The sequence below is a fragment of the Myotis lucifugus genome, unplaced genomic scaffold (genome assembly GCF_000147115.1).
Source record: "Myotis lucifugus unplaced genomic scaffold, Myoluc2.0 scaffold_36, whole genome shotgun sequence".
Classification (NCBI taxonomy): Eukaryota; Metazoa; Chordata; class Mammalia; order Chiroptera; family Vespertilionidae; genus Myotis; species Myotis lucifugus.
This window is the reverse complement of record NW_005871084.1, coordinates 3141092-3162889: the sequence shown is the minus strand read 5'-3', so window position 1 is coordinate 3162889 and position 21798 is coordinate 3141092. Positions and strand designations below refer to the sequence as shown.

The 21798-nt window shown below is 41.7% G+C and overlaps 1 protein-coding gene across 11 annotated transcripts in view; it reads right to left on the bottom strand.

Annotated features, from left to right (window-relative positions):
* ZNF532 (zinc finger protein 532) overlaps positions 1-21798 on the bottom strand; it is a 97803-nt gene that overhangs the window by 32714 nt on the left and 43291 nt on the right. For 7 of the 11 annotated variants that reach the window (XM_006087143.3, XM_023752641.1, XM_014454418.2 and 4 more), the window contains 3 exons: positions 15264-17620; positions 4674-4855; positions 281-457 (listed from right to left, as the gene is read on the bottom strand). In XM_006087143.3, coding sequence (XP_006087205.1) covers positions 281-457; positions 4674-4855; positions 15264-17603 — 2699 coding nt within the window. In that variant the 5' untranslated portion in view covers positions 17604-17620. The remainder of the gene's footprint in view (positions 1-280; positions 458-4673; positions 4856-15263; positions 17621-21798) is intronic. The other 4 variants (XM_014454425.2, XM_023752646.1, XM_023752645.1 and 1 more) reach the window with 1 other exon arrangement.

Genomic DNA, 21798 nt, shown 5'->3' with positions numbered 1-21798 from the left:
AAAGAAACTATGAAAACATCGAAGGATGACAGTTTTTCATAGTTTTCCTAGAACGTGTTAAAATTATCTAAGGAAAAAGACAGAAGTGATAAATACAATAAGGGACATTTTGGACAAAGATGTCACCTGAAAAGAACTGAAAGATTTAGGGAGCTATGAGCATCAGAATCTGCCTGGTGGCATTGTTTTTCTTATCTTAAGTTGTATTCCATGGAACTCCTACCTCCTCTAAAGCACTAATAAATTAGTGGAGTACAAGTCAAAAGGCAGTGTGACTTACTTTGGCTCTCCTATCTTGATGCCAGGATGTTGTGTGTAGGCATGGGAATGTGTGCTGGGGGCAGACTTAAACGCCATTGGACAAATAGAACACTTGTAGAAGACTTCACAGTGAGAACCTTGGATGTGAGACTTCAGTGCGGCCACATCAGAGTACACAACATTGCAATGTACACATCTGTTAGGAAAATAAACACAGAGTCATTAGCACGAGACCATTACACGGGTGTAACTTAACTGGGTAAAAACTGAGTAAAATGAACACATTTTAAGTTTCCAATAGCTTTCTGGAAGTAGGTTTTGTTTTTTTCTAATGATAGAACATCAAATTATTTTTATGTACGGAAGAAGGAAGATCATGAAGAAGAAAAATAAAACTCAAAAGGTCTATTTTTTTTAACATTTTTAAAGTTTCTAGAATTGGATGTCCAGACTCCAGACTGTGGTGAGACCAATGGATCATGGGGGCCATGATCAAGGCCAGGAACACAGCAAGCCTGTCTTGACTTCTGGCTTTGGAGGAGGCTCCTACATGCTGGATTATGTAGGAGGGCCCTGAGGTCCCTCCCCACCCCCTTTACCCAATGGCATATCCAGCGGAAGAAATCTCCCTATCTAATCCTATGTGTCATTGTGGAGGGACACAGAGGAACACATGAGCACTGGGTCCGAGGCCAAGGCCACTGTTCCTGGTCCAGACGGCTGTGGTTAATGTATCCGGAGGTTATGGGTGCCCATTAGGTAGTGAAGGTCAACCACCTAGTTTGTCTCCTAAAAAATAAATTTAAGTCCACTCCAATTTAAGAAAAGACATGAACGATAAACTTCCGAAAAACCAACATCTCTAAATCGTCTCTAGCTAACCTCTTTTTCTTGAATTTCTAATAATTCAATTAACTTGTTTCTCGTTCCAATCTACTCCTACAGAAACACACTGTAAAATGTAGAGATACATTTCTCCCCAACCTCATCTTTAACACTCAAGGACTCCTAGCAACACTGAGTGTGTGTGACCATTTGATGACCTGGTTGTCCTTCTCTGTTGACATCAACTATGTGAATGGGAAAGCTGACCTGAGGAATGAAGACTGCAGACACGGCCTGCCTTCTAGGAGGCAGAGCTTAGTGATGGCTCTATTAATCTAAGGTACTTCTATTCTTAGATCCCCCTTTTGAATTCCTGGAGATACTCCCAAAGCCTCAGGGGAATGGCATGCTCTGAATGACTAGTGTTCTATAAAGCGTGCCATGTTAAGCTTTGCAAGCATTTTATAAAAACCATTATTAATGCATTAGCATTTTAAATGGCTTAAAGCATATTGTTTAGCAGCAAATACAGTAGCAACACTAAATAACAACAGGAGAATAACTAAGGAAAGCTCCCCCATCTTGTCTATTTTTATTTTAGGCAATAAAGCCACCCAAGCATACTGAAATTATTCTGGGTTAACCTGAACTTGTGTTGTCTTGAACATGTTATTATTGATCCTCTCTGGGCTGGTTTCTCATTTGTAAAATGAGATCTTTTTTTTTTTTTTAGTCCTTCCCAACCCCAGAAGTCTGTGAACCCCATGAAAGAGAAAGGTGACATAAAACAAAACCAGATGGGTTACTAATGAAACAGAAGCATCCTCTACACCGTGAGTCATACACAAAAGATTTTTCCCATAAAGGGTAGAAGGGTGGTATTCAAAGGGCAAAAAAACAAGGAAGGGCCTAAAGGAACAAAGAGCTCATTCTCTGAAGTTGCCTGGAGTGAAAGAGTAAATCCTCAAGAAAATCAACAGGATATTAAAGAATCTACAGCTGATAAAGGAGGTGGCTAAGGCTTGGTCCAAACAGCATCATGGAGGCCAAAGGAAAACCCTCTGCAATGGAAGGAAAGAAAGAAGAGAGAGTTGCAAAATAACTGCCAAGGCATGGGAGAAAGGTTCAGGGTAACAAGAGGAATGTAAATAAGACAAACAGGAGTCAGAATTTGAAGGGGCCACACAGTATCCTAATGCTACTAAAAATCAGTCTGTTAATATTTAAATTCTTTGTGTTCTGGGTATCAATCAAGTTTCTCTTAATTTTTTATTTTAAAAATGTTTAAAGTATAGAATCCAATAAAATTCCTCTTTCTAAATTCAGATCCAATGGATTGAGAAGCAGGAAAGTTCAGAGAAATACTTGACTTTTACCAAATCAACCACAAGCTAGAAGCGACCCCCTCATTCTGTAGGAGACGCAATATGATCAAGAAAGAAAATGTGGCACACTGAATCTGAAAGAGACCAAAGAAGACCTGGAGCCCTCTGCCAAAAGAAAACAAAATAAAACAAAACAAAACAAAAAAACCCTAGAAAGCCAAAAAGAAGAAAATATACAATACAAGGCCAAGGGGCTGCTGAGCGAGCCCCAGTCCAACATTAGACTGGACCATTATTTAAAACAGCAGGAAAAAAAACTAAGATCAAGCCCAACCTGCGTGGCTTAGTAGTTGAGTGTTGACCCGTGGACCAGGAGGTCACTGTTCGATTCCGGTCAGGGCATATGCCCAGGGTTGCGGGCTCAATCCCCAGTAAGGGGTGTGCAGGAAGCAGCCAATCAACGATTCTCCCATCACTGACCCCTCTCTCCCTCTCCCTTCCTCTCTCTGAAATCAATAAAAACATTTTTTAATTAAAAAATAGTAAGATCAAATTATTTTCTATCATCTAAAGAGGCAAACATGAACTAAACTTCAGAATACACAAATACATAATATTTTTACAACTACTATAAGCCTCATGTCCAGAAAAAAAAATCTATACTAAACACAAAAAATTTTAGGTAAAATTCAAGACCCCAAATAGAAGCAACTCTGTGAATGTGGCAAAAGAGGAGGAGGAGGGGGGAAGAAAAGGGAGCTTCAAAGTCTCTGTTTTAAGTAGGAAAGGTATCAGGAATAAGTAAAGTTATCGATGTCCCACTTTCTGTATTCATTCCAAACTAAGTTTACTTTCATTCTATTAGAAAAATAAACAAAGCATGTGAAGAAAGTTTGGCACCTGTTAAAAGAAGAGCACTCAGAACATGTTGTCCATCACTATCACACAAAGAATCCAGTACAGGGACTTTCTAACCGTGGGGAAAGAACCACGGCATCATTGTGTACAGATTCTGGGGAAGCAAGGGCACCTCCCATGTGTGACTTTCTTCCTAAGCACTTAGCATGCAGTTTGATTACCCTGTTTTACTCTAACATCCCAGTGGAGATGGAGGAAGCATCACACCAATTTTATAGACAGGGCACCAAAGAACAGAGATAACACGAATTAACACATGACTAGCAGAACTGGTACCCAAAAACTCTGGTTTCTTAACTTCGAAACCCAAGGTTTTCTACTAGGGTAAATCCCAACTCATTAAATATTGTGCATCACAGGTCTGGAGGCATGATATTAAAACATGAAATAATGATGCCATACCAAAATTTAACTGAAATAAGACTATCAAATATACCACTGGACTTCATTTTTATAGATCATAACTGTATTACAAATAAAAAGAAAAGTCACTGTATATTAACAGTCTAACTTTGAAGACACTAGGCAACCAAATACTTAAGTTTAAGACAAACACACAGTACAGTTATACCTCTATTAACAAAGACACTGTGTATCAGCGACTGGTTTTCTTGGTGGGCCTTCACTGGGTCAAAATATAAAAGGCACAGGCATGCATTTAAGAAGGTCACAAAGTGGAGAACAAAGTTCAAGTACCTCATCAATCGATAGTAACTAAATTAACACTAGATTCGTCAGATGTTGCAAAAGACACATCTGAGCATCGTAGGGGGCAGTGAAAGGGGTTCTAGTCAAGATGTGTGAAGAGAGGGAGAAGCCTGGGCAGAGGTGATGGAGAAGAAGGACTCGAGAAGGTTACCTGGGGTGGAAGGCGCTTCCACAAAGAGCCATGTTAGGAAAGAACATACACCCAATCCATTATCATGACAAAATAAAAGTAAGGAACCATCACACCCTTTCTGATTGAGAGAGGGAAGATTAAGAAGTACAGACATGCATGATATTGTTACAGGAGTTAAAATGCAAAGGAAGACATAAAAGTATGCTGGAAAGGGCACAGAAAGAAAAGGCTCGAACAGTCGATCAAAGCCAAACCCTGCCACATGCACACTTTTGCCCGGAAGGCTCCATTCACCCTGAGGTGTGTGTGGGCCAGAGGGCCACGTCCACATTCAAGGATTCAAACAGATCAATTCTACCACAGACGAGCTCGGTTCCCAGAGGATCTGTTCAGCGAGGTATCACTGCATGACCCTGGACACAATATGCACAGACCACTCCAAATGCTGTGCGGTTAGTAAGTGAACAAGCTTTACTTGCGCGTTAAGTCGACGAAATACTGACCGAAAACCAACTCTCCGCGTGTAGTGCAGACAGTTCTTGGTGACGTGGGTCTGGAAGTGCACCGACCTGCAGATGGCCCCGCACTCGGGGCAGGTGTAGGGAGATTTGTGCTGATGGATTCTCTGGTGGGATGCATAGCTGCACTGGTTGGGAAGCAGCATCTGGCAGATAGTGCAAGTCTTCTAAATAAACCAAAGGGGGAGACAGGGTTGGTCCTACGAAGTACTTTCTAGCACGCAAAGAAGCTTGGTTAGACCTCAAAATCTCTACACAGCGGTCATTTCAAACACGACGATAACTGATTCTAAGCCCAAGGAAAAAGCAAAACTGAAAGTCACATGTTCAATGAAAACTTCCTTACCCTGTAAAGTAAAAATAACATTTACTAAGTAGTCAGGCTCATCCCAAAGTATGAAGAGAATGTCAGCTTTAGGTAGAATTCCAATTTTGTTACCTTTGCATTTTAAGTGTAAAGAAGAGGTAGCAGAGAGGTGTTCTTGCAAATTATGTAAGCAAATCAACATGAATGTGTAAATACAAGTTTATGGGCATCTATCTTGAGAGTAGTCACAGTTCTCACAACTCAAAAAACGGTCTTTAAAATAATAGAAATGAATTAGAGCCTAATCCAGATTAGATGTGTGCATTTTAAGTCACCTCAGTTGTTTGCAATCTGAAAAACAGGAATGCAAAAGAATGCCACAGCAATTAGTTGTGTGTTGTTTCTTTTGTTTGTTTGTGGCACATGCACTGATCTCTAAATGGATGATGAACTGGACATTATATGGCTTATAAGTAAAACCAGTGAAGTCAAGTTCAGAAACATAAATTTAGATATTAAATTGAAACTTTAGATAGAGCTTAAAATCTAATCACATATGAAATGAAATGGAGACTGAAATCCTCTTTGGAAAGGCTCTGCATCATTAAGTAACCAGGGAAAACTGAAACACTATTTTTCATCCCTTAGAGGTAAGCACTAAACATGGCATATTTTTAAAACTTAAAGTAAATATAAACTGAGGGCTTACTACTTCCATTCCAAAAATAAACCTAACACAGTACAAGATAAAATGTGTTTGAACACTATTTGGATCTTCATGCAACGAGTGTCTACTATCTTCTAAAATGTACAATTTGCATTAAAGTCTGTTTTCTTAAAAAGCCTCACAATATAGGCTTTAGCTAAGGTTTAAAACGATCTTTTAACTGACAAAAGAATTACAACATTTTTTAAAGAATTTTTATTCTTTTAGCTTTTGAATCAAGCCCAAAAATTAATGTTTAAACTTCTGAGCAACTCAGACTAAGAAAAAAAATCAGAAACTCACTTGAAAATTCTTTCTTGTTTTTCTCCTGAAAGAACTAAAATACAAAGTTTATCCCACAAAATGTTTATTATAATCACAGAGTAAGAACATTACAGGCAGCTTTGACGAGGTTAGCATCATTAAAAAATACCATTCCTTTTCTAATAACAATATACCAAAGGTTAAAACAAGCCACGCCAAAGAAAACCAATCAACAGATTTGTTAATTAATTATTAGATCCTGTTAACATCTACCTTATCACAGGTACTCATTTGTTTCTCTGAACTAAAATTTTCTACTTTCACCACAATCATTAATCTCAAGCAGTGAATTATAATGTCTGAATTTCCACAGCATCTTAGAATGTCTTGCACTTACTTAGGAATAAAATCAACATATTCTATACTAAAGTCAAATCATATTTCATTTATATATATATAGATACTAACTCCATTCTACCATAAGTCAAATGATGAACTACACACTTTAAATAAATACATTTAAATACAACATCTCATTTAGTTATCATAATAATCTATGAAGTAGACAATATGATGTCATTTTACAGATAAGGAAACGGGGTTTGAAGAAGTTAAGAAACTGCCACAGCCCCACAGTTAGTAAGTAAGAACCAGGATGTGAACTAGACGCTGACTACTTCCAAGGCCTGTGACGGAGTGCTCGTGAGGGGGTGTCATGGGGGTTACAAGGAATGAACAAACACAAATACACAGGAGAAACACTATTAGCCAATACCCCTGAATACCAACGGTGACCATTATGTTAGCATTATAGGTACTCCCCCTCCCTCCACAACTTCACTTTTATCAAATGCATTGTGCTTAAACTATTTTCTTAATAGGGGAAAACAGCAATAAAAAGAAAAATCTACAAAGGAGACAAAGTATGTGTTCCGTAAAAACTGAGAAATCTTTCACATTATCTCTCGTCAAGATATGTATATCCTTCACAATACACATAAAATTCACAATGAATTATTTAAATGCTCTTCCCTATTGGACATTTATACTAGTATGTTTATAAAACATATATAACTATATAAAAAGTTATGAATGTGTTGGTGGTGAAAAAGCTTTGTTTCTAACAAGTTAACAATAAAGTATCAAAATTATTCGATTCAAAACAGGTTTTGTAAGTTATTAAGTGCTCTTTACAATAGAAACCTGTGACTACAAACACTGAAAAATGTTTAGAGTTTTGGGGTCACCCAAACACCAACATATCAACCCCAACTTCTCTCACACCAGTTCTTCCTGTCAGACTGTGTACAGGGTGGTCCCCCCACCGCCTTGGGGCTCTGTGAGAGCTGGGTCCAGTTATTACTCCCAGCACCACCCCAGCCACTGACCAGCTACAGGAATGTGCATGATCCACATCCACCAGGCAAGGCTCCCCACCCTCTTTAGATGCAGAAGTACCAGGAGAAAATGGAAGCCAGTGTGGACTACAGCCTCAAACCAAGATGCTTTCATATTCTGCCATGATTGAAAAGGGAGCACTGGCCACTGGGAATGGCGCTAAATGAGGACCTCAGGTTCAGTGTGCACACACACTGTATTTTCTCCCACATCCCTGCTGCCACGCCTCACCTCCATTCCGCTCTGAGAAAAAGCATGCTGTTTGGGTTGTAGACATTTCTCCTAAATGCTTGGTGCGACATCCATAGCTTTAAAGTCACGTAAGCACAGTTCACCAAACTATACGTCCTCTGATTTTAGTCACTGTGCCTGTTTAGATAATATTGTAATCCCTGCTCCTGAGAGAGTGGTGATGCAAAGGCATGTGTCCCATTAGCTTCTCTGGGATCCTTTGCATTCATGGCCTTGACCCCCTTCTCTGGATTTGGGGGACATATTAGGGCAGAGGAGCAGGCCAGGATTTCTGTGGTCTAAAAGAACATAATTTTCTTTCCATTTTTAATTTAAACAAAGAAACTACAATATATCTTAAAATTCTAACTCCCTACAAGTTGAGGCTATTTACAAGAGGACAAAGCAATTTAATGTGACAATACCTGCCTTTTGAATAGAAAAGAGTAAAAGTACTTAAAAGGTTTCAAGTGTCTTCTGACATTTTATTTACATCATCTAAAAATGGATGAACGTTTTCAGAATTTAAGCTAATTTCTATTCTGGGGCAGACTCATTTGCTCAGAAAACTGCTACTTTTTCAAGAAAGATAGTACTTTTCAAGTCAGGAAACACAAGAAGCTACAGGAAAACAAAGCTGAAAAGTAATCACGATCTACACTTGACAACTACTCGCATTGCGCCTTCTCTGCCCACCCCGACACCGAAATCGATGGCTGCCTCTCTCGTGGGGGCTGTGGGGTCCGGTACCCTATGGCCCTCTTAAGGGTTCAGGGATGTCCAAGTAACAAGGAAACAATTCTATGTGTTTCCATTCATATTTTGTGGAGAAAAATAGGTACAAGGGGAAAAGTGATGAAGGCTAGAGATACGTGAGTTAGTACAGCATATTTATGCCTAAATCCCAGAGATCAAAGACCTGAGACAGACGGAGACACTGCATCTAAAGGTCAAAACAGCCAGCTTTACAGCCAGCCCAGATGCGAAGTAAGCTGTTTCTGCCTCTTTAACAGCAGCTCTAAAATCTTCTGTCTACAGCATAATTACCAAAAAATAATAATACTGAAGCACACGTGTTTGTTTTCTGGCTTTCACATTCACACATCTTCACAATGAGAACGCAGAGAAAGCATTTCATTTCCAATCTCACTTCAACGGAAATAAGAATTACAGCAGAAATGACTATATGCCTTTGTTCCCAGAGCTCGTTTGGTTGTGATGTTTTTCCCCTCAAATTATTCTGCTGCAGTAAAAATCCCTAGTAAGAGTTGACAGTATAATGGGCAAATTTTCAGAAAACAATATGGTCAACGCACAGAATCCATTCAGATAATAATCAGTGGAGAACAGAGTTAAGTGAAAGGTTGATAACACTGAAATATATACTAAGATGGGCCTCACCTGACTAAAATTAAAATGAAGCATTTCAGAGAGCAGGGCCAAACCCCAAAAGTCCTGAGCCTTCAGTTAATGATGATGTTTGGGGCGGGCGAGGGAACCAAGGCGGCACCAGTTTCCAGAAGCTGCCTAAGCAGAGTATTTCTAGAAACGAGGGTGGCTGGGCTGCTCAAGATAATTTAATGTACTTGGTATATTGTATTGACGATGCCCAGAAAGTTCCTGCACGAAACTGAATCCCTGAAAATGAGGACCAGGACAGGTAAGTCACCTTCACCTGCACTCTTGCCGCTGGCCTGGATGTAACTCACGAGTCAATTCTCAAATGATTCCTATGGTCTCACACCGTAAAATGCTGTGTCTATATCACCGTTATCAGCATGACCCAGGGAAGGAACAATGAATCAGAAGTCTTGCCTTGAGTCCCAACTATGCCACACACTGGGTATTTGTATCTTCAATTGTAAAACACAAGGGCTGACCAAAGGACCTATAACATCCAATTCTATGGCTGATGGAGACTCTACAAGAAAACTGATTTTGCCAATTTTTTAGAGGTCACTGAGTGCGCTGCCAGTCTGTACTTGGCTAAATTTAGCCCTGGTTTCACGGAGAGGTGAAGCGATGACATTCTAATACATTTAAATATTAATTATTAAAATTAAAGTTGTCAGCTCTTCAATACTTCATGGAGAGCAGGAAAGCTTCTCTGGCCCCTTCACCCACTCCTCTATTCAATGTGTCCCAAAGCAGGGGTCATTAATCATATAAGTTGGCATACAACTCCAACCGGGGCAGATCAACTGATGTCCAAAGTCCGGTTGGTGCCCGTGTGCTCCGTTTTTATTGCACTGCGTGGTCTGGTGCGTCTGGGAAGGGAAGTGATCCCCCCATGATGTCCTGCCACCTCGTCCTCTCCTTCAGCTGCCTGCTCCTGTGAGAGATAAACAGATACAGGCAGGACAGCTAACCCAGACCTAAGCATGCTCGAAGTATTACCCCATATCATGTACCAGAGTGTGACAGAATTCCACGACTTGGACTCAAGCTCCAGCTAAACCATATATTCCAATCCTACTCTTAGCATAGTCCTGCCCCTGAGGGCTTCTGAGCACAGGGCCAGGTAGTAACAGAGTGGCATTGACCCGCTAAAGCAATCATTGCTTTCACAGAACATCTGTAAGAGGAGGAGCTGCTGCTGGCAAGTCAGAATTCAGCACGTGCCATCATAGCCTTACTCTATCCCATTACATACTGGCAAAGTCCCACAAGGCTAACCACGCAGGTACGAAAGATGGTGAAGGAGATCTGGCATGTACAGACACAGCCGGGGCAACCAGAGAGATCCTTTGCTGGCTCAAACACGTACCCTTAGAAAACTCAGAAAAGGATCTGATCAAACCATAAACAGGAGTCCAAATATAAATGAGTAGAAAATGAAAGATACAAAGTGAAGGAAGATGGTGACTGCACTAAACCAAGAAAAGGTTGTTCTCTAGAGGAAGGTTGAGGTCTCCAAGGTTGGACCCCACAGATGTCAACGGGGTGGAAAAGAGCTTGACCTCAATCCTTTTACAGGTGGGGCTAAGGAAAAGGGATGTGCACTGAGCAGAGGAAATGTCTGAGAGTCAGAAGAGAGACTCGGGGAGTCAGATGGAATGCTGTCCTCCCCGTGGTTTAGTTCCAAAAACAACTGAGCATCACTGGCTGAAGCCTCGGGCAGAGTCCAATGATTTAATTCCAATCTCTCCTTGAAGACAGCAGCTACTTTCAGGCATTTAAACAACAGAGTGGAACTTTTACTTCCAGGAAGAGATGGGAAGGCCCTTTCCTTATTCCTTCCACCAAGCACAACTAAAACTCCCGGGCATTGTGTATAAAGCAAACATAAGCCTCTGAAAGGCTGGGAGATGGGCAAGCTGGCCAGGGAACCAAGGAATGACACAGTGTAGAAGCCTTATAATTACAAAATAATAAAAGAAATCAAAGAAGATCTAAGTAAATAAAGAAATATTCTATGTTCATGGACTGAAAGACTCAACGTAAGTAAAGATATCAATTCTCCCCAAAACTGATATACAGGTTTAATTGAATTCCTATCAAAACCCCAACAAGATTTTTTATACATATTGACAAGACTATTCTAAACTTTTTTTATATAGAAAGGCAAATAAACTGGAATAGTTAAAATTTCTGAGAAAAAAAGAATAAAGCTAGAGAAATCAGTCTATTGGATTTCAAGACATTTTACAGTTATAATTCATATGGTGATATTGGCGAAGAGATGGACACATAAATCAATGGTACAGAATAGATAACCCAGAAATACCTACACTAATATGTCCAACTGAAATCTGACAAAGGTGCAAAAGCAATTCAATGGAGGACAGGCAGCCTTCTGGACAAATGGTATTGGAGGAAGAGGTCATGCATGGGCAAAAATAAATAAACAAGCCTCAACCCAAGTCTCCTACCTTTTACAAAAATTAACCCCAAATAGATCACAGGCTTAAATGTAAAGCCTAAAACTACAAAACCTTTAGAAAAAAAAAACAGGATAAAAATTTCAGGATCTAGAACAAAGAGCTCTTATAGTTGAACAAAAGCACAAGCTAGTAAAAAAAAAATTGATAAACTGGATTTCATCAAAATGAAAAACTTGCTCTACCAAAGACCTTGTAAAAAAATTTTTTTAAAAGCAAGCCACAGACTGGGAGAAAAGACTTGCAACCACATATCCAACAAAAAAGACTAGTATCTAGAATATATTAAGAATTCTTAAAACTCAACAGTGGGGGGAAATATCTAATCTGAAAAGGGCAAAAGACATTAGGAAACATGTCACCAAAAGGATATACAGATGGCAAACAAACGTATGAAAAGATGTTCAAAAGTATCAGCTATTGGGGAATCGCACACTAAAACCACAATGAACTATTACTACACACCTATCAGATGGAGAAAACAGAAAAACACCACCAAATGCTGACAAAGATGCAGATAAACCAGACCACTCAGAAATTGCTCGTGGAATATAAAATGGTGCAGCCACTCTGGAAAAGAGTTTTGTTTTTTTAATATAAATATGTAATTACCATATGACCCAACCATTGCACACCTGAGCATTTATCAAAGCGAAATGAAAATCTATGTCCACAAAAAGCCTGTACACAAATGTTTATAGCAGCTCTATTCATATTAGCACCAAACTGGAAAAAATGCAGCCATCATCCATCCTTCAATGACTGAATGGTTCAACACCCTGTGGTACAACCATATGATGGAATACTATTCAGCAATAAAAAGGAATGAACCACTGATACATGTAACGACTGGAAGAATCTCCAGGGAATGATGCCGAGTGAAAGTCAATTTCAAAAGGTTATAAATGGCCTGGCTCCATTTATACAGCATTCCTGAAGTGAAAAAATTAGAAACGGAGAATACATTAGTGGTTGCTATGGCTTAAAAAGGGGTGGGGTGGCTCTAAAAAGATGAGAGATCCTTGTGGTTATGGAAATACTCTATATTGACTGCATCAATGTCAACATCCTGGTTATGATATTACTAGAGGCCTGGTGGGGGCTTCCCATCAGCCGGCCTGCGCCCTCTCGCAGTCCGGGACCCCTCGCTCCTTACCACCCACCTGCTCGCTGCTCCTTAGCACTGCCAAGGAGCCGGAGAGGCTCCCACCACCACTGCTTTGTTCGCCAGTCATGAGCCCAGCTTCTAGCTGAGCAGTGCTCCCCCTCTTGGAGTGCACTGACCACCAGGGGGCAGCTCCTGCGTTGAGCGTCTGCCCCCTGGTGGCCAGTGTGCATCATAGCAATCGGTCATTCTGGTCGTTCTGACGTACTGGTCACTAAGGCTTTTATTATATAGATTCTGTATTTTGTTACCACTGGGGGAAAGTAGATTTAAAAAAGTATACAGGATCTCTCTGTATTATTTCTTACATGATTCCGAAATATTCAAAATAAAAGGTTTCGTTTTAAAAATGGAATGATTTGAGAAGACCTGGAACATAAGCACAGGACACTTCAGCATTATCAGGTAAGATTTTGAAATCATCAGGGTAATTCTAAGTAGATGTTGGGCAGGAGGGAGGGAGAGGGGGATATCCCCGCTGCCAGTCAAGTAACACACCTTTCTCTAGACCCAGTTAAGTCAAAAGGCAATGAGCAAGGGCTGGTGGACCTGTTGGTCTTGCTGAGGCCCCAAGGTCACACACTTGAACCTTCAGAATCAACAGAGGCAGCAGGGCTGGTTCAGGAATCCATGTGGATGACTCTCAAACCAAATCCCCTGTTCAAACACCTAAGGAACCCTGCCCGGGAGAAACCTTGGGCAACTGCAGGCACAGTATCTAAACTGCCCTGGGGTCCCGTTCAAGAAAGGACGGCAGGGGTGCGAGCCATGGAGGGCTGTTACAAATGCGAGGTACTCTACTCTTTCTCAGTTCACCTGTGAGCTACCGAGAGGCTGAAGGTCAAAGGAGAAATGCATGTAAGTTTAAATCCATGAATGTTAGGGACAACAGAAGAAAGAAGGCGCTCAGGAAAGACTGGTACCTGAGACATCATTAGTTCAACCTCTAAATTTTGTAAGAAGTCATAGCAACAGTTCGCTGCTGGATGGCGTTAGCACTTTTAAGTGCTATTCTCAAAGAAGAAACTGTTTATATAAGTGGATTTTTTCCCCATTTGAATTTAAGTTCACAAATTGTGAACTGGCCAATGGTCATGTGAATGGCAAACTAGAGAAGATGAGATGAAGATTTTCTCTCTTCTTTCTCCTGTTCTTCCTGTCTTCAGCCCCACCTCCCACTGCCACACCAGGGGACATGGATGGGCAAGGATCACCGTAGCTTTGCTAACTTTGAGGCTAGTCCAGCAAGAGCCACAAGGATCCCACCAACCTCCTGGACTGTGGGAGAGACTTTAGGTGGGGAAAAGGCAACAGAACAAACAGAACTAAAGACATGAGATTGTTTCCTGCTTCCTTTTAAGATGGAAAGAAATATTACCCTGTTGATGAAGTGGGGACAAGATAAGAGGGCGCTCATACAGAACCCACACATTCTCACTAGGACAAACTAAAGAGCAACATCAATCACCGTCTTCTTGAACTTGGTGGACACATGACTCTTTTGAGTGTTTTACTATCAGAGCCAATGAGACATTTAACATCCAATGCTGTAAGAATGTTCTCAAAACTCTTTATCACTTCCATTTCCACTAAACTGAAAACCCAAGAGAAAAAATTATTGAGGTATGCTTGATCTTCTGTTCTCCTAATTCAAAATACTGCAAAGAACTCAATTTAGTCATAGCCCTTGGGAAACTATCATGGGGATATTGGAGGCAAATAAAAAGAAAAATTGGTTTGCCATTGTGACTTCATAAACAGAAGTTTGAGTCCCCCTTCCAATTCTAGAATGGACAATAAATCACATGACCACTCTATGCTCAAATATGTTTCATTCAACATGTCCAACTACTTCCAAATGATAGGTATCATGTATTTGTAAAACACATTTATCTAAGAGCCAAAAACTGTCCGTGGAGAGAAGCAACGATAGGGATAAGTTGGCTGATGTCCATTGTGAAATGTATTTCACCAACATCAACCTGTACTTCGCTAAAACAAAACAACAAAAAAGCTGCAAACAAATGCAAAGGTATCCTATTTAATGGTGATAGGTTTCCCACTCGTAGCTTAAATTGGCTGTAGTAAAAAATATTACTGAATATACTTCAAGACCAATCAGGCAAACCATAAAATGGGTACCAATTAGGTATGTTTAACTACAAAAGACAGTAAATTGTAAGTAACAACAGGAACTTTTAAAATACCAACATTGTCACTAATAATTAAGGAACATTGGTGATGCAGCCTGACTCGAACCCTTAATTCAATGGGATGATACTGTAATTAGCTAGATCTCAGATTCCCTACATATATTCCAATGATCCAACAATTAAGAACTCCGTTACTAACCCTAAATCTTAGGTGCCATAACTCAACTAGTACAAAGAGTTTCTATCTGTTTAGGAGAATCAACTTCCCCGAAAACATTCATGTTTCACCATTGTTCTGTTCTATGAAAACAATGCTTCCTCTCTCGTCTACGTGCATACATACATCCACACGCATCCACACACCCCCTTCCATTTAACTGAGCTCCCACCCCCAAAATCAAGGGCATTGTATAGAACACTCATGTCTACAGATTCATCACGGAAACACCAAAATGTAAATGATACTCTACTTGTCCACTCGTATCTGCAGCCTGCTGGAAATGCGTAGCCAGCGATGTCTCGTCCTGGAACACTTCGTTGCACTCCAAACATTTCAGACTATGCCTGCAGAGCTTGGACGGGTCTTCGTCTAGAGGCATAGCTGGAATGATGGGCGTGCTTGAAGGAGCTGATATGACGGTCCCAGTTATACCAGACTGGATTTTGGTTACAGTGTGTGTGCCAGCCCCCACAGAGCTTGGCAGAGCGGAAGATGAAGCAGAAGTATTGCTTGTTGGAGAAACAATCATTTGATCTGCTGGGACGGGCTTTAGAATCAAGTGGGAGCACTGCATTACCACCCCCTTCTCCTTGTGCCCGCGGGCATGGGAGAGGAGGCTGCACTTGTTGTAGAAAACAAGGTTCTTTGTACAGTGGTTACACGTCACCTCAATGCGCACACTGCGTCTGTCGTAGTGCTGAGTCAGACTCTTTTCCAGAGCGAAGGAGTCGCCACACTCCAAGCACTTGTACCCGCGGGTCGGCAACGTGATGCCTGCGTTAGCAGGGGGACTGAGGTTGGGGATGTAAACTGGAACGGGGTTGACACTGCTCAGCACCTTGTTGAAAGCTTCCACCACAGAGCTCTGCAAGGAGGACACCACCTGGACTCGAGAAACCTTTTTGGGTGGTTGTGAGACAGCTGCATTGATTATTGCCTGCTTTATTTGCTGCTGAGGTTTGGTTAGCACTTGGCGGAGCTCAGAGGTGGCCTGGGCGCCCTGAGGCAGAAGGTTAAGGTTGGCGAGGTGCACAGTCTTTGGCACGAGTTTGGCATTGGCCAGGCTGGATGCCGGCACCACAACGGTTTGCTGCTGGATGGCGTTAGCAGCTTTAATGATGGCGCTGCTGGCGCTCTGAACAGAGGCAGCAGATATGACTGTGGCTTTGACCGTCGTGTTGTTAGCAAGCTTCAAATTAATGACTTGAGATCCCGCTGTCTTCACAGCAGACACTGGGAGGAAGGCAGTTGCCACGGGCTTAATAGTGACCTGCTTGGGGGTCAGCTCTGCAGGGGCAACTGCGTTGGTGATAAGAGCAGACTGCAGAGGCGCTCTGGGGGGAGAGGCAAGGACGGCAGCTGCAGCGGGGGATGACAGAAGTGACGTCACAGAAGCCATCACGGGCCCTGTATGCTCAGGCTTTTTTCCAGAGTCAAGATCAACTTCTGGCAATACCCTTGTCACTGTTCTCTTTATTTCCCCAGATGACGTCTTAATGGTTTTGATGCGGACTTTGGGAATTGCTGGTGTCGATCCTGCAGGGGACGACGGAGATCCCTTGCTACTGTTTTCACTTGAAATGCTCCTGGGGCTATCCGGCTGCTTCAGGGACACCTTCTTTGTCCCATCGATGAGACTCTGGGACTCAGGAGACTTTTCAATGGCTCTAGGACTATCATTGACTTCTTTTGGTAATGGAGAGGGTTCCCGTGAATTGGTCACTGGCTCTTTACTGGCGCCTGAAGCAGCCTTTTTAGCACTAAGAGCAGCGATGGCAGCTATGCAGGAAGAAAGCTTGGAGGATGGCTTTGACCTTGACGGAGCCACGCCGCCAAGGGTGGTGTCGTTCTTCTCGGTGCTCAGCTTCCCGTCATGGACCCTATTTTCAAGCACCTTTTCAGAGTTTTCCTTCAATTTATCCTCCACTTTTCTGACTTTAAAAGGTTCATAAACACTCAGATTTATAGAATTTGTTTCTGTTTCTCTCTTGACAACTTTGTTTTTGTCTACACTGCCTGAAGTAGAGATTCCAGTTTTGCTTAAGTTTTCCCCTCCAAGTGCCTTCAGTTTATCATAGTCCTGTTGGGAAACAGACCCCGTCAACACATTCGATCTAAAGCTCGAATGCAAGTCCTCTTTATCAGGGGGGTCATCCACCTCTATCTTCTCATCATCGTCAAACTCTTCAGCACTTGAGATAGGGCTAAACTGGCTGAAAGCGGAGTCTTTTAGAGTCACCTCTGAGGTAGGCACATCTCCTTTCAAGGACTTTGACCCATCTTTACTGTAGCTGTCCAGAGAGGACGCTGTGAGGAACCCATTGTGTAGGCCATTGCCCGTGGGGTGGCCATCTTTCTCTGAGCCCTCGGAGGAATCAATATTCCGAACATTCTTAACAATAACACTGACGCCCACGTCAGAAGAGGATGGCGTGTGGGAGTCGTCCTCTCCATGAGCGTTCTGCTTGATGTGGCTCTCCTGGTCATCGTGTCCAGATTCAATAGCTGCTTTAGGATCGACCATATCTGGGATGTCAAATGCTGCCAGGAGGTCATCAAAGTCTGGGGTCTTCATATCCCCCATGGTCATGAATTTGATCAGATGTTCTGTTAAACAAACAGAGTAATTCCATCAGCAACTGGCATTTCGTAATGAGGAGAAAAATACCCTCTAGGATTTACATCAACACAGTGATGATTACCAAGAAGAGCAAGTCAGTAACTGCACAATTATTATAATTACAGAAAATTCTGAGTCAAAGTGAACACATTTTCAGAGGATATACGGTATATAAAGCCTTGATAATTGTAGCTTCAAAGGAATTCCTCCAAAATGCCGCACACCACATGATCAGTGTGGCACCACTCTAACAAGAATAAAATTGATCAAAGCTCTTATCTTAAGAAAAGCAGGTTTTGGTGTAACAACCAGAAAATTTGTCATTTACCACTGGATTCATTGCACACAAAAAGCTACTTCAAACATATTTTGATCTTGACAGCATTTACTTCCACTGGCAAAATCATCACTATTATAGTCACCATCGGATTTGGGCTATCAAATTAAAAGAAATGTATTACAATAAAAAACAATGACAGATAACCATTTACCCACAGGAGAAACAAGCATCCCGGCCCACCACAGCACAGCTACTGCTAGTCAAGTTCCATCTAGGACTTTTAAAAAATCCCTCAGGTGCTGATTCCATCTGTTTTTATTTAATCCTTATTTTCTCTACTCTGTTAGGAAAAAATACCATCCTGGCAGAAAAGCCCAGCATCCCTTCCTTGTCCCTCCCTAACTCATGGGTTTTAATGGTTGAGGTGACACATAACTGTTTCCTAATTACCACCCTTCGGACACAGTTGTGCAAGCAGCTGTGGCAGCTGAGAAATACCCCGCCGTGCAATGACGCTCAGTGCAGACCTGAGGACTGCAGAGCCGGGAGGGCAGGCCCTCTCTTTTACCCGGAGCTGGATATGGGTGCATAACATTCTACAGAGAAGTGTTCCCATTTGTGTCCACAAAGCCTTGGTGGTAGGACAATTTTAGAAAAATGGGCAGTCACAGCTGTTACTAAAAATGAAGGATATATAAATACATGAAGTGCGAAGGGTCTCTAAAGGGTGCCCTTTACCCACTGCAGAGAATGCGTGATCGTGAGGTTCAGATAAAACTTCCGCTGAAAGAGAGATCTTCATCCTCCCGAAGGCCCAGAGCACTGCACCTCATGCTCCTTTCTGGTATGTACTACAGTGTGTGCACTTGTCTCTTACCTATGGGCCTGTCAGCACCTGTCACACCACAAATGCCAGATAACTAACCCGCCACAAGTCAGGGGCCAGAACACTAGATTTATAACAGAACAGGTCTGGAGCCAGCTCTGAGACCCTAAGAAGTGAGGGAATCTTTGGGCCAGTTCCTTCCTTCTACAGTGGTGGGAGGAAGGCAAGCATCTAGGAAGAGAAGGAAAGAAGGAAAGGGCAGAGGGGGGATGAAAAATAGGAAAGGCAAGAACAGGAGGCAACAATCAAGGTCAGAAGACAAGAGGGTTATAGCTGATTTTTGGCAACTATCAATGGAAAAATTAGCCTAATTGATTCTTCAATTTTTCTGTTATTCCTCCTTTAAATCACTAAGAAGTGTTCTTCCACATTTTATGGAAGAACTTAATAATTTACTTTCTTGTACAATCTGTAAAAGATCCTTCATCCCTAAGAAAAGTGATGACACAAAGGTCAAGGTTGAATTTTCACTCAGGTGACAACATACATACCAATAAGAACTCCATAAACTCATCATCAGCTGCTAAGACACCCTCAGCATACTCACTCCCTCTGGGACATGTCCAAACACTTCTAAGAATTTGGTTGGGAAAAACTACTGATGAAGATTTAATAAACACTCACGTAAGGAGCTGGAGAAAAAATCACCTTCCACTCACATGTCTCAGTTAATGTAGAACTAAAGAAGCATCACATTGCAGTTTCTAAATGGAATACTCACAATAAAACCACTGTCAGCAAAGCATCCCTGTGGTCTATCTTTCCCAATCACAGTGATCCAAGTTGTAGATCAGATTTCAGAGAACTCTGCTTTCACAGAATCATGACCCATGCCCAACCCCAGCACTTATCCACAGTTTGGACCAAACTCTGGAAGTCACAGTTGTGGTTGGGTCCTCTAAGTGCCTCCATCCTTTCTTTACAGCTACCCTGGATGTATGTCATTTGCCCTCTCTTTATGCAAAGGACGTCATCCAGTTTCACATCATTCATCCCAGAGGGCCATCAGTTCAGAAGCAAAAAGAACATAAGAGACAATTCAAATACTCATAGGTAGTAGGCCCAAGACACAACCATAAGAAATGATAAAAGGTCACCACATGAAACCTTGAATGATTGGCAGTTCGGATCAGCAGTGCAATACTTGGAAGATCAACACATGATTCTTAGTGTCTCCTTCTCCTGTTTCCATGGTGGGGACCTGCCTGACCTGTCTGTGCACAGGTGCCCCAGAGCAGGAAAAAACCTTTAATCAGTGGTAGGATGTTGCTCACCACGCTGCCTGTATCTTTTCCTATCTGCCCAAGTAAAGCAGAGTTATGGTTTGGGAAGCCTCAGCCTGCAATCCCCCCAAGGGGTTGAGAAGACATTTCTGATTCAGGAGCAACTCTGTTCTCTGTAGTAATCCAGCCACCCTGCTGTCTCGATCTCCGGTATCACCTTTTCCTTTCTCTTGAGGGAAAAGGGTGAACCCAAGGGTAGAGCAATGAAACACCCTTAGAGGTAAGAGGGAATTAGCTGTGGTTTAAAAAACTAAACCTCCTAGTTCACCTGATGGAAGGAATCCTGACTGACACGTAAAAGTGCACAACGGGCATAAAATACTGAGTGCAGGGAGTGGGGGCATCGACAGTGCATCACACTGAAACCCAAGATCACACCGTGTGGGTGGAGTTGCCTCTCAGGGTTGTAAAATTAATGTAATAAATACCGCTCTCTGTAACTTCACACTTCTTTTTTGGTTTATAGAAATGTTTTTCATACCCACAATCACATCGTCCTATTACCCATTACCTTCCCACATTTGGGAAGGCAAGAGCAAATTTTCCACTTGGGAGAAAAAATAATTTTAACTCCCACTTCATTTCTCACTTATGTGAAGTACAAAGAGAAATGTTTATGTTTGCAAATTCTCTTAATTTTTTCCCCAATTCCTAAGTAGTAATCTTTTAGAAATAGATTCCTTTACTTCAAAGCATTACAAAAATAAATCTTAGTCGTCTCTTAAAAAATAACATAAAAAGACCTCAAAATTTGAGCTTCTCTTGGCCTCAAGAGCTTGATTTTCAAACAGAATTAGCTTTAGTCACTATAACAATGTCTTTCATTTCATTTATATGCTGTAAAATATATCTTCCTTCAAAAGCACTCACAGTCTTCTAATGTAAGGCTAAACCCCATTTCAATAACCTGTAATTCACTAATAGATTTGTGTTCAATGTAGAATGTCCTGTTACCCCAAAACATTGAAATATCTGGGGGAAAAGGCTAGGCCTGTTTACAGAAAAGGAAATTGAAAGATCTCAAGTGTGTCATGTGATCTCTTTATTTCCTCCTATGACACAGACAAAATATTTCCTTTCCTACCAAAGCCTCTTAAAATTACAGAAAGCTGTTTCATCTTTGTTGGCAAAAGTCAAAACTTATCAAGTCAAAAGAAAGCCTCAAGAAAAACCTATTCACCCCTTACTCATACTTATGCTTTGCAATAAAAAAGGGAGGAAGACTGTTCATAGAGCTGTTTCCCAATTCCAACTGAAGAATGACAGCGTGAAAGGCTCAGGCATTACTTAACCATGGACGCTAACTTCAATAATCCCAAAGAGACATGCCCAAACCCAACCAAGGTTCTGCCTCCAAAATGAATACACAAGGTCATTCTGATCAGTGAAAACACATCAGCTTCCCCATTTAAATGGAGAAGCTAACATTTTCTTTACCAAAAGTCAATAAATTCTAAATCCTAAAGAAAAACAAAGTCTATTGGCCATCATGACAACACTAGAGGCCCGGTGCACGGAATTTGTGCACTCGGGAGATCCCTCAGCCCAGCCTGCGCCCTTTCGCAGTCTGTGAGCCATCAGTTAGACATCCTTTGCGCTGCCGCAGAGGAGGTGGGAGAGGCTCCTGCTGCACTCACCAGCATTAAGCCCAGCTCAGGGCTTCTGGCTGAGCAGCACTCCCCCTGTGGGAGTGCACTGACCACCAGGGGGCAGATG